Consider the following 12,086-nt stretch of genomic DNA (forward strand, 5'->3'; position numbering starts at 1 on the left):
AAGGGGTGAGATTCATGCATTCACCAATACATTTTCTGGTCCATTGGCCATTCTGAGTCTTAATAATTAGGTAAATCCACTATCGCTGGTGGGATTGGTCTATGTCTCAAGGGTGAGTTAGAAAACAATGAATTCAGAGTGACTTTTTATCCACAACTTTGCCACCAAGGGTTGTGGCAGCAGCACTTTGAGAGTGTCTCTTGCTGGCAACTTGTAAAAGCGGATGGCAAAAAGAAGAGGAAAAAAAGTGAAAAAAGTTCGTCTTTGTGGGCTTGGTCAAAAACTACACACAAAAAGAGGGATCATTTACTGAAAGGGGCAGGAAAGCAACATCCTCCCTCTCAAACTTCAATCTAAAAAGTCTCTTCTCCTGTTCCGAATAGAGACAAGTAGCCAAAACAGAAATTGTCCCATGAGAGGACTCGCTCAAAATCGGTCCTTCACAGCAGCAGAGAGGAAGAAAGGGTAAAAAGAATGGGTCCTCTAATCAAAATCTACAAGCTACCTTGGCTTCGCTGGTAAAACTAGGCAACTAAGAGATCGTAATTTGTAAAGCAAGTATATTGTCACAAACAAGATAAGATTATATTGAATTGGTATAGAATTCAAAGGAAAAAACTGAGTTTCATTGTCAATTTCGGAATATGAAATAATCAATACAATATCATCCTTATTAACACTCTCGCATCCCGTCACAAGGCCTATCCTAATACTAATCCTGCTAAAAGTACTTGTCCTGTGATTGGCAGAGTATTCAAACAAATCCTCATCAAACATCGAACTACCGAACACTTCCAATTGAGTACCTGGACCCATGATCAATGCAGTTTCAACTGAATTCTCATCTTCCTCTATGACATCGCTTCTCACTGTGATCCAATCTTCATTCCAAGTCCAATCTGATGGCATGGTCCCTCCAATCAACATCCTGATCCTTTCAGATGGAGAATTGGAAGAATTGCTCTCCTGGGTCTGATTCCCACGACCTTCCAACACATTCATTGACTCCCAAAAACCATGATCCAATACACTATTTGGGGAACTCATATTTAATTCCTTGACTTCTATAGAATAAGAATCGTTTTCTGCAAGAAATGGATGCTCAAGAAGCTCTTTAGCTGTCCAACGCTCCCTTGGATCCCTCATAAGACACTTGCTCAAAAAGTCCTTGGCCCTCTCCGACAACCCCCTTGGAAGCTCCAGCACATCAGCGGAAAATCCAATCCTGTAAAGAACTGATACAGGGTCATTCATCTCAGGCCATGGGGAGCTGCCAGTAGCCATTTCAATGATTGTGCATCCAAGAGCCCATACATCAGCTGGAAAACCCTGCTCTTCTCCACGCGCCACTTCCGGAGCCATAAACATTGGTGTGCCGGAAAGTGCTGACATGGAAGAATCTCCATTTCCAGCAACTTTTCCTACCAATTTAGCGCAGCCCAAGTCAGCAATTTTGGAACCATCCTTGCCTATCAATATGTTCTGACTCTTTATATCACAATGCACCAACCCATTGGCATGAAGATATTCCAAGCCTTGCAGAATTTGCTTTGTGTACACTCTAATCATAGCCTCATCCAGCCGCCCTTGGTGCCTTTGAATTGCATCGTAAAGCGTGCCACCAGGTACATACTCCATCCAAAGATTATACATAGGCTTATTACCTTCATATGAAACATCAAAGCCTATGTACTCAACTATGTGAGGACAACAGAGTTGAGATAGAAAATATTGTTCTTTCTGCAAGAACATAGAGCGGGAGAGCTCGGCGGACTTAACCGCAAAGAGCTGGCCAGACGGGACGGTGGTGGCCAAGGAGACAGTGGCTGTAGAGCCGCGGCCAATGATGGACCCTCTGATCCATTCCATAGAAAGAGATGGATCGGAGCGCAAAGGAAGAAGACTAGAGGAAGAAGTTTGGTTTTTGCATATGGTTTGGTGGGTTTATACAAATGGGGAGAGGTGCTACGGTTCAAATATAAATGTGACTTTGTCCCTATGGCTTTGGTATGAAGTATGAACACACACCCAAAAAAAAAAAAAATATTCTTTCTTGTAGACTTGGTAGTTGGCCAATGTTGCTGCACTTTTATTTGCTCTCTTCTTTTATAAGTTTGAAAGATTGAAGAATCTTTGAGTTTGAGATTATATCATGCCACGGGGCAAAAGGAGGGGATAGTGATAGAAGACGGCCAGCCTTGGCCGTCTTCGAGCGGCCCTTAAATGGAGGGGCTTCGAATAAAGCCATCCACATGTTGACACGTGAGCATGTGCAAAAAATTGCACTATTTGAGTGGGGATATTACCAAGAAAGCAAATAGTCAGGGGAAGTTATTTTGCGGCGGAAAAAGGCACTAATATGACGGTGTGAACACTTCACTTTTCAACTCCCAAATGATGTGGCTATTTTGTGTGGAAATTATCCTTTTCTTTTTCTCGGCATATTCATTTCTAAATCAACCGAAGTAACACGTGAATTTCTACAACATTTGGTCCTTTAAAAATTTTTATCGAATCACATCCTGAGTTAGTCTTAATGCATGTGGTTATTTCCAAAAATAAATTAAACAGGGAGATCTCAAATAAGCCAAAAACATAAAAGATGTTTAATAAAAAAAAAAAAAAAAATCCCTTTTCATTTGGATCGTGCAATAACTCTCACGTTAAGTCATTAGTTTCATTTATCTCAATATTTTGATTGTCACAAGATTTTATTAAGGATTATGATTTTTTGATAGGAATCTCATTTTAAGATTTCTGTAACTCTCTCATTCCTATTTGTATAAAGTATTCATCCACCATAAGTGATGGCTAATAATTTGGTCTGTTTTTCATTTCTAGCATTGCTATTAGGGTTTTTGAATTAAATATCTAATCATTTACGTTTAATTTCCAAGATAAAAAAACAACCATATATAGGAATCTACCTAGCTCGGTGAGTTCTATGCCAAGTGACAAAGAGAAAGGGCTGAATTTGAGCAGGATCTTCGAAGCAAAAGCCATGTGATATACCAAGGTGAGTTCTGATCTGCCAAGTCTCAAAGCCATGATCTTATAGTATTGCTCTTCAAAACCTAGGGGAATTAGATTAGCATCGTTTTTTTTTTTTTTTTTTTTTTTAACGCCAATTAAATTGGAAGATTCTTATGTACAAGTCAGTGGATAAAACGCGTACTCCCTAAGAAAGACCCGCCTGCATGAGGGTCCAGCTTTTGCCTTTTCATGTAAGTAATCGAAGGAAAAGCAAGGCACATTAAGGAATTAAACCAAGACCGGATGTAAGGATTCTCGTGATCTGTATCACAGGAGGTCCAACGAAACAAAATAATAAAATAAAAATAAAAATAAAAAAGGAAAGTAAAAAGCTTTGGTTTAGAATAATGCAAGGCGTTTGTTTTGCTGCTAAAAGATTGCAGCGGTGTTGAATGAGTAACCTCTAAGCAATGCCAAATGAGAAAAGAAAAAAAAAAAAAATGCTGGCTTTCGTTCATTGCCTTCCGGCCCACATCAGCAAATTCTTTCTCCTTACTTCCCTTTGCCTCGTGTCATTTGGCATATATAAATTTTAAATAGATAAGTTTTATTTATATAAATCTTTATAAAAAATAGATTCTACTTAAAAAATAGTGTAAACAAAATATTTTTTATTATTAAAATTCACTTATTTAAAAAAAAATTATATAAAACTTACCTATTTAAAACTTATATTTGCTCGTAGGCAGAAGAAAGTAGTTAGGATATTGTATCACTACTTGAACTGTAGAAGTTGTTCGTGTTCACTGTTCAGTAACTTCAACCAGCTGATTGGTGTCGGTGAACATACCCTTTAATGTGGCTGTGCCGACACCAATCATAATTTTACAGCTATACTGAGAGCTGGACAAACGGGAAACAGCTGTCCAAGCAGAAAACAAAGTTCACTGCTTAGTTGCTGGGTCTCATAATGCATCCAACATAGGGTAGAGAGAGCCGAGGAGATCAACAAGGCTCCCCTGGCCTGGCCTCCTCATCAGACCCTTGATGCAGTAAATGCAGTAATCATAATACTCATGGACACAAAATCTACTCCACAGAATCCTGCATACTTCATGATTAGAATAGTCTAGAGGTCCAATGTAACCGTACAAAGGCAGGTTCAAAATCATTTTGTATTTAAATCATAGTCCAGTTTTTATTTACTCATGGATTGTCATTCTGATCTTCTTTACTGTTGGTTGCGGCTCTTAACTCGTGCCTAATAACTGCTTGATAGAATCCTTGCAGCTTTCAACTTGGGCACAATAACTGCTTGGTAAATGCTCCAGAATTTCATCCATCACGCCACCACCAATATTTACTTTCTACAGATATATTTACTCTCAATGTTTCCTTTAAATGTTTCGCCGATTATCTACCGGGAAACTATGAACGAACACATCAATTCCAGGTCGAAGAAATTAATTCCAAGTTGGTCCGATTGTCATCGTTGCAGCTTTCACTTTGATCTCAATTACTTCATGGTAGATGATCTTGAATTTCATCTGTCACGCCACCGACAATTACTACTTTCCCATGCACACATCTGATACTAAATTTATCTTCCATTGTTATTGCCAACCATACACCAGTCACCATTAACCAATTCATGGAAAAAAGTAATAAATTAATCGAATAAATTCTTCTGTCATCCTCTCACTACTACATCTTACCATGTACGAGCTAATCAATAGGTATCCTTTATTGTCATGCCACTCAATATTGAGAGAACATCTTCCAGCTCTGCGGCCTGTGCTCAATGCATTGGCATTTTCCATTTTCTTCTTGTTTCAAAATTCTCAAATACGTTACTGTTTTGCCAATGCATCTATAGTACTAATGAGAATTCAGTAGGAAATTGACTTCTCACTGTCCATTCACATCGTATCGTTTCCACGTCTGTTTTTGAAGACATGGGTTGCTTTTAGAAAAGAGTAAACAATCGACAGAGAGAGAGAGAGAGAGAGAAGAGAAAACCATAGATATTGTATGTGTAGTAGTGTGATGTAGCCCAATGATCCATTTTCTTGGTTACAAGTTTTGACATGTAGGGGAAGAACAAACTCCACAAAACGACACAGTATACCCAGACATATTTACAAGTAGTTTTTCGGTTTGAAACTCACTTCCAACACAATATAGGTTACTACAAGTCTTTCAGGACGCAGATGTATTCAGAAAAGAGATGGATACAGAAGGTAACGTTAATGGTAAAAGATTTCATTTAGGCAGCTTCTGCAAATCCAATTCTCTGATTCCCGTAGTCAAATACTGTATGGTAGCGACCCATGAAAACATCCCCCAAGATCCTGTGTTGCATACGAAATATTTAGCGAGGATAAGATTCCAGACCAGTGTACCAGCATTATTGAGATATAGCATCTCAATTGTATGTCAATATTCAGTCGAATCACTCTATTGATTTATAATGACAGAAATGAAGATGCAAAGATAATAAAAGTACAACAGAATTTAGATATTACCAGAGAGGTCCACGAGGAGGTGGCACATCTAGAGCTGTAAATCCACTAATGCATTGAGCTGCATCACCCTCTCCAACTTTAAGGACATACTGATTGATCATCCAAAAAGAGAGGAGTAGCAAAGAAAAAAAACCAATGTTAGGCGTGAGCCTCATGTCCTTCATAGGCCACAATGCATAAAAATACCAAAAATAGCCACTAACACATTACACGTTTCACATTTCACATTCACAATCGGAAAAAAGAAATAGCCATTTTCATCACCTGAGTTAACATTATATGCCGCGAGGACTAGGAAAAATAAAAAAAACTAATTTAAGAAAGCCTTGATAATGAACATGTGGTAATTGGAAGAAAATATTGTTATGAAATCCACTGAAATACATGAGGAAAACCAACAATGTAACACTTTAATGGCTGGAAAAAAAAAATCATGCAAAACTAAATTCCACAACTATTTGAAAAAACTGAGAATATCACACCTGCTCAGGCCTGAGGTCAAAAACCCTGCCGCCAATTGTAAAGGAAACATTTGGCATTGAAGACAAACTGGCACAATCAACTGCTGATTCTCCCATTGGACTAGGCAGCCGGTCACAGAGCTGCAGTTACTACCATGTATGAGGAAGCATAAAAGACAACAGAAGGGAAATAAAAATAATAATAATAATAATAATAATAAACTAGATAGGAGGGTTGTTTCACATCATTCGCATAGTTGATAATATGATCTTGTGTTTGATTCTGCTTAAGTTGGTTCTGCATCCAAACGACTGCCATCTCACACGTCGAGCACATTGTGTCACGCAAACCGCCAGATGCTTTTCGAGTGTCGTCATCAACAACACTCTCAATGCCAATACTGACAATGACACGTTCAGGTAAAAAAAGAGAGACATATTAGAAGTTGAAAAGAACACCCACACAACAAAGGAGTGGAGTAAGTGTTAAAAGTTTGATATTTTTCAAATTACAGGAAACCAGTTGTCTTACCTTACACCTCGTGTCCCATCAAAAGTGCACAAACCAATCTGTGCACAGATTTTCTGTGGTTGGTCCTGGCAAAATATAATGTTGGTTATTGGAAAGTTGCACAAGCGGATTCATAACCTCATCAAGTACATGGATGAGTTTGATGGCATATCAACTTTGCACATACCTTTCTAATAGAACTAATAGAATCTCATCAATCATATGGAAGTATGAGTTTGATAGCATGTCAACTTTACACATACCTTTTCTAGCAGCATCTTGATTATGGTTTCCCCATATTCCGCAACTACAGCCTTGCATTCTTGACTTACAACTCCGGTGGCTCCAATTGCATGATTGACTTGAGTAATAATAGTCTGCATATGAAATACAAACCAATATTGAAAAAGCATGGATAAACACGATGGAACTCTGCATATGTAACATGTTCGATGCATCTGAACAGTGTGATTGTCATAGACAAAAGCTCAGTCACATATAAATTATATTTCCCATTAGAGTGATACAGAAGAGAAACTTAAGTTGAAATATGCATTCAATGGCCTCTGAAAAGACAAGCTAAAATGGGCGAACTAGAGACGCAAAAAAAAGGTATTAGAAATAGACATCATCAACTCCCTTATTTTTATGCCAGCCAATATAACAGATGGTTAGTGAATCATGAATAACAAAACACTATTGGGCAACAATTTTGTAAGGACAACAAAGAACAGGAATGAATGAATGTCTCAGATGGACAATAGAAAAAACAAGGGATTCCATCCAATAAGAATGTTGAGCATATCAAAATCAATTGTATCCACCACACGATGTTGCAGCTACAAGCAATGTGAGTGACATACCGTTGGGCCGGCCAGCAAAGAAGTTCCAGAATCAGCGATTGCAGAACATCCACTGCCACAAAATCCTGAAATAGACATGCTTGTGCCATGATGGAACTAATAAAGGCTACAGGAACCGCAACATAAACTAGCAGAAGCTAAAACGATGGTGTCCTGGGTAACACAACTCCATACTCCCTAAAACAAGAAAGCAACCACAAATACCATCATTCTTACCAGTTGTTTCGCCATCAATCATGACATCACCCATGTCAAACTGCCAACAAAAGGAACAGCAACTCATTTAGAAAACCGAGATAAGAAGTTAATGAATAATACAAGTACTTCAAGCAAAGTTTGGAACACCAACCTGCCAATAGCCTTTCTGCGTCACCGGAACATATGTGTGCTCACCCTTGTAATGATTAGGATCCACCCCACCAAAAACAATCTCACCCCCTTCTTCTTCATCAGCATTTCGGTTAAACCAAAAAGAGAAAACTGGTTCTTTAACAAGACCTTGATTGACCATGTTGTACCTGGAACACTTCAAGATTAGCATCTTGAAACTAGAAGGCAAACATAACAGGAAAAAAATCATTAACATCCCACATAAGTTAGAGGTGCAATAAGATACCACACAGGTACAGCATTTCCAACTGAGATCTCTTGAAATCCAAGGCCAAGTATGCCATCAAACTTGGCCACCAAAAATGTGATGCTTGGCTCCCTAGTTGCCTCAATAAATTCCTGCAAAAACCACTTTTATCAGTAAAAGGGAAACCGCCAAGAGAGTGCAAGTATAGAACATATATGTATAAACTAGTACCAAGACCTTGAAATTACCTGACCCTTGACCACAAGATCACCAACTTTTACATGGTCTTGACTGAAGTACCCAGAAATAGCTCCAGTTCCATAATGGATATCAGCTGGCTTACCTGTGTCATGTATTAAATAACAATCTTATTGTCATTTGTAGGAAAGTTTCACCAATCATAGTGCGCATCCATTCATTTATGCACTATTGTGAAGAACTAATAAAGAGATTCGTCTGACATCTTTTACTTGGTTATTTTTTAGGCAAGATTAAAATCATGGGGCTGAAAATTTATTTCCACAAGAGGGGGCATTTGATAAGATTGTATATACAAGTGTGATAAGGCAGTTAAGGGTAGGGTATTGAGCAAGAATGCTTATACTGTTCAACTATAGAGCTTAAACCAGATTTACACCCACGAAATCTTGGTGCCCATTAGTCAGTCACAAGGCACTCTCCTATGAAATAATATAACCTATAACACAGGATGTTTACAATTTAAAGATTTCAGATTACATTGGTGAAAATCAAATGTGGTCTAAAAACTTGAAAGAAGTCCAATGAGAAAGACAAGTATTTCATGGCCATTAAATGGAAAGGAAAAAAAAAAAAAAAAAAAAGAACAAACAAACAAACCATTCTTCTTGTAGGTACTCGAGCTGCTTGACTTGTACTTGGAATGGAAATAGCATGCAACCTGGACACAGATGAAATACATTTGACATTCTCTCCCATTAAAATTTACGTGAAAATTAATTTGAATGAATTAGATATCCAATAGCAAATTTAAGCACAACTCACCGAGAAATAACACTTAGAAGAAGGTACCCACAAATTAGAACTACCAGTGTCGAATATTACTGTGAACTTCTGAGGAGGAGTACCGATACCGATCTCGCCAAAATATTGGGCATCCATGTAATTCTTTAGAGCTACAATATCAGTATCCTCTGGATCTCCTGAGTTCCCACGAAGATGATATTTCCTAATAGAAGCTTTCCAAGCCTTCCCTTCCTTTGACTCAAGCTGAGCAGCAATCCGGTCATTTTGATCAAACTTCCTCTTTTTTATTCCGACTCTAACCAACCCACCGCTGGAAGCAGAAAAGACCAATGGAAACAAGAGCAAGCAAAAGAAGAAGGAAGCCACAACGGGTTTGAGTTTGGCACCCATGTTGTTACCTGTGAATTGGGAAATTTAATTTCTTCTATGAAGGAAATATACTAATAAAATGCAGTTAGAATTATCATAGACAAGCTGCAAAACCAATCAAGCTGCAGTTAGTCCACCACTGCTTGAGTCAAGTTCCAATCTCACCCAAATGGTTACTGCTTACCAGACCAGTCCAAGTTCACACATGCTTGAGGCAAGTTTTGCCCCACCCACCCTGAGGGAGTAAACCTCGGAGATATAACCCCATCCGCCAGCATTTTGTATCAAGTAATCTAGCATAACTTCTAATGCAGAACCAAGCCCGGGATGTCTGAGCAAATAGCTCATCCCAAGCCTGCCCCTTGACCACTAGGCCGCACCCTAACTGGTGTTATAAGTGGAGAATCTAAAATGTGAGAAAAAAACATGTAATCAACGCATCACTCCCATCTTTTTTCAACCTCTATCATTTTCATGAGGTAACAAAGAATTGAAAATGGATATAATAATAACTATCACAATTTCTCTTGTTTGTTCTCTAACAAATGCAATACCAAGTAAATAAAGCCATGCAGTTGCAGTACACAACTAAATGAAGGCTTAACTTCTCTCTGGTCACAAAAAGTGCAAATTATAAGACTTAAAATAAATTTATTTTTCCCAGTTCCAAAGCACCCAATAGGACTAAAAAAAGAAAACGCCTAACAGGATTTCACCCTTAATGACAGAAATAGCAATCCACTGTGCAAAACTAGAGCCTATTGTGATTGATATGATTAAATCCATTTCAATTATTTATTACCTCATGAAAAAAATAGAGGTTTAATCGGTACTGCCATATGCTACAACAGTACTACCTTAATTTGTATGATTTTTTTGCTTATTTTTCTGCTATATGATCTGTTTCGGCTTCAATTGAAACACTAGCTTAGCATGCAAACAAGGTAATTCCCTAACCCTCTGTTTCTTTCCAGAGGAGGAAAAAAGAACAAAGAAAAAATATGAATAGATAAAAATATGAATACCACATACTCTGTCATTCTGGTTCTGAAATCTTAAATTCAAGAAAAAAATCTATTTATAATCATTTTTATCGTTATCTCCTGAACATCAAGATGTGGCATCAACAAATGATTAACAGAAAGTGAAACATATCAAACAGTTTTCAATCATTTACTAACACATCATGGGATGATGATGATAAAAACAATGATCAGTAGCATTACTCTTCAAGTGGTGATAATTTCACTCAAGTATGTGAAGTTTCTCGGTTTCTCCGCAAGAATTATTGAAGTCCTGAAGCTAGAAATCTAAAATCGAAGATTCAATAACTTTGTTTAACCCAGAGTTTCTCATCACCCAAACAGAATAACAAGAGAGAAACTCAAACTCATGTCAGAAAAGGAAAAGCTACAGTTTAAGTATGAATCAATCACGGAGAATTGCAGCTGTCAATTACAAGGAAAGGTAGGGTTTCGATCAAAGCCGAACAAGTTCATAATGGATTGAAAAATTCGAAGAGAAAATTGCACAAGAGATTACAGAGAATAATCGATGAGATAGAACTACTCACAGGTCTTGAAGATCAACCGCACCGGACAACTAGAAATGTAAAGGACTGACGAATCTTTGCGGCTCCTTTTAAAAGGAGATATTTTAGTTCAGCGAGAGACTTTGAACCTGAACCGTACACGTGGACTTTAATGCTGAGTCGACGTAGGAGAAAAAGGATATTCTTTTCTTATTTCGGAAGGAGAATTAAAAAGTGTATTAAATAACATTATCTTTATAGACAAGCATGTTAAGATGAATTCGGTAAAATTAAATCATATAATTATTTATATATAATGGTATCGGAATTTTTATTCGAGAGTATATTTAATTTGGAAATTAATTATTTCTTTTAATTTTGTTGATTTCAATGAGACCAATAATAGCATGAGTTTTTATTTGATATATAGCATGAGAAATATCATAGACAAACTTGATTCTTTTAATAAATAAATATTTATATATTTATAATATTTTTTTAGTTCATTTCCATTATATTATATTTTGTAAATTTGATAAAACGTGAGCCGAACTTAAATAGAAGAAATAAAAATATTAATTGGACTCGAAAATTGTTTTGGGGTAAAAATTCAAAAGCATCATGGTGGCAAAACCTATACCAATTAAGGGTTAACTTGTAATGATATAATCAATGTCAATTCCATGTTAACATCGTAAGGTTGAATCAACAGTACGTAACGTTTTCTTTGGAATAATTACTTAACGCGCGCATGCAACCCAATGCTTCAAACATGATATATTTATTCATCACCCTATGTTTTTTTTTTTTTTTTTTTTTTTTTTTTAAGAAATTCATCACCCTATGTTAGTACTTATAATGACGAATGGAAAAAAAAAACAATGTTGCACGAAAAATCAAATGTCCTTGGCAACATGCATAAATTGATAAAATTTGGATATATATGAGTTTTGCTACAAATCAGTAACTATTCACATCACACACGTGGAAATTTATTTTTATTTTTTTCATAAGGTGTGTGGTGGTGAATAATGACTGAGAAAAATTTATATATATATATATATATATATATATATCAGGATCATAAAAGTTCGCTATGCATTTCTAAATTAATTTACATTTTACATCCTAAACTATCAAAACTGACGTATTATACCATCAAACTATTCAAAAAAATAACACTACACACCCTTTATTAAGATTTGACAGTGAAGATTATGGCGCATTACCCCTTTTTTATACATCTAAATGGTCATAATCGATTGGGGGTG

At 36.8% G+C, this 12,086-nt stretch overlaps 2 protein-coding genes across 5 annotated transcripts; both read right to left on the reverse strand.

The window, feature by feature from the left end:
* Nucleotides 1-501: 501 nt before the first annotated feature.
* LOC121235594 (mitogen-activated protein kinase kinase kinase 18-like) lies at nucleotides 502-2,132 on the reverse strand. The gene has a single exon (XM_041131933.1). The coding sequence runs from the start codon at nucleotides 1,867-1,869 to the stop codon at nucleotides 502-504; it is 1,368 nt and encodes a 455-aa protein (XP_040987867.1). The 5' UTR covers nucleotides 1,870-2,132.
* Nucleotides 2,133-4,981: 2,849 nt separating this feature from the next.
* On the reverse strand, nucleotides 4,982-11,011 carry LOC121235993 (aspartic proteinase-like). Of its 4 annotated transcripts, none has more exons than XM_041132471.1 (14): nucleotides 10,858-11,011; nucleotides 8,934-9,313; nucleotides 8,769-8,829; nucleotides 8,159-8,253; nucleotides 7,950-8,062; nucleotides 7,683-7,851; nucleotides 7,550-7,589; nucleotides 7,334-7,398; nucleotides 6,734-6,847; nucleotides 6,492-6,556; nucleotides 6,204-6,360; nucleotides 5,981-6,100; nucleotides 5,499-5,587; nucleotides 4,982-5,324 (listed from the first exon to the last, which is right to left on the reverse strand). In XM_041132471.1, exons 2-14 carry the CDS (start codon nucleotides 9,303-9,305, stop codon nucleotides 5,240-5,242), a joined length of 1,545 nt encoding a protein of 514 aa, XP_040988405.1. In that variant the 5' UTR covers nucleotides 9,306-9,313; nucleotides 10,858-11,011; the 3' UTR covers nucleotides 4,982-5,239. The 4 variants fall into 4 exon arrangements, with proteins under 4 accessions (XP_040988405.1, XP_040988404.1, XP_040988406.1 ...); XM_041132470.1 differs by having other exon boundaries at nucleotides 10,744-10,868; XM_041132472.1 differs by lacking the exon at nucleotides 10,858-11,011 and adding an exon at nucleotides 10,511-10,648.
* Between the last annotated feature and the right edge of the window lie 1,075 nt (nucleotides 11,012-12,086).

This window comes from Juglans microcarpa x Juglans regia, chromosome 6D (genome assembly GCF_004785595.1).
Source record: "Juglans microcarpa x Juglans regia isolate MS1-56 chromosome 6D, Jm3101_v1.0, whole genome shotgun sequence".
NCBI lineage: Eukaryota > Viridiplantae > Streptophyta > Magnoliopsida > Fagales > Juglandaceae > Juglans > Juglans microcarpa x Juglans regia.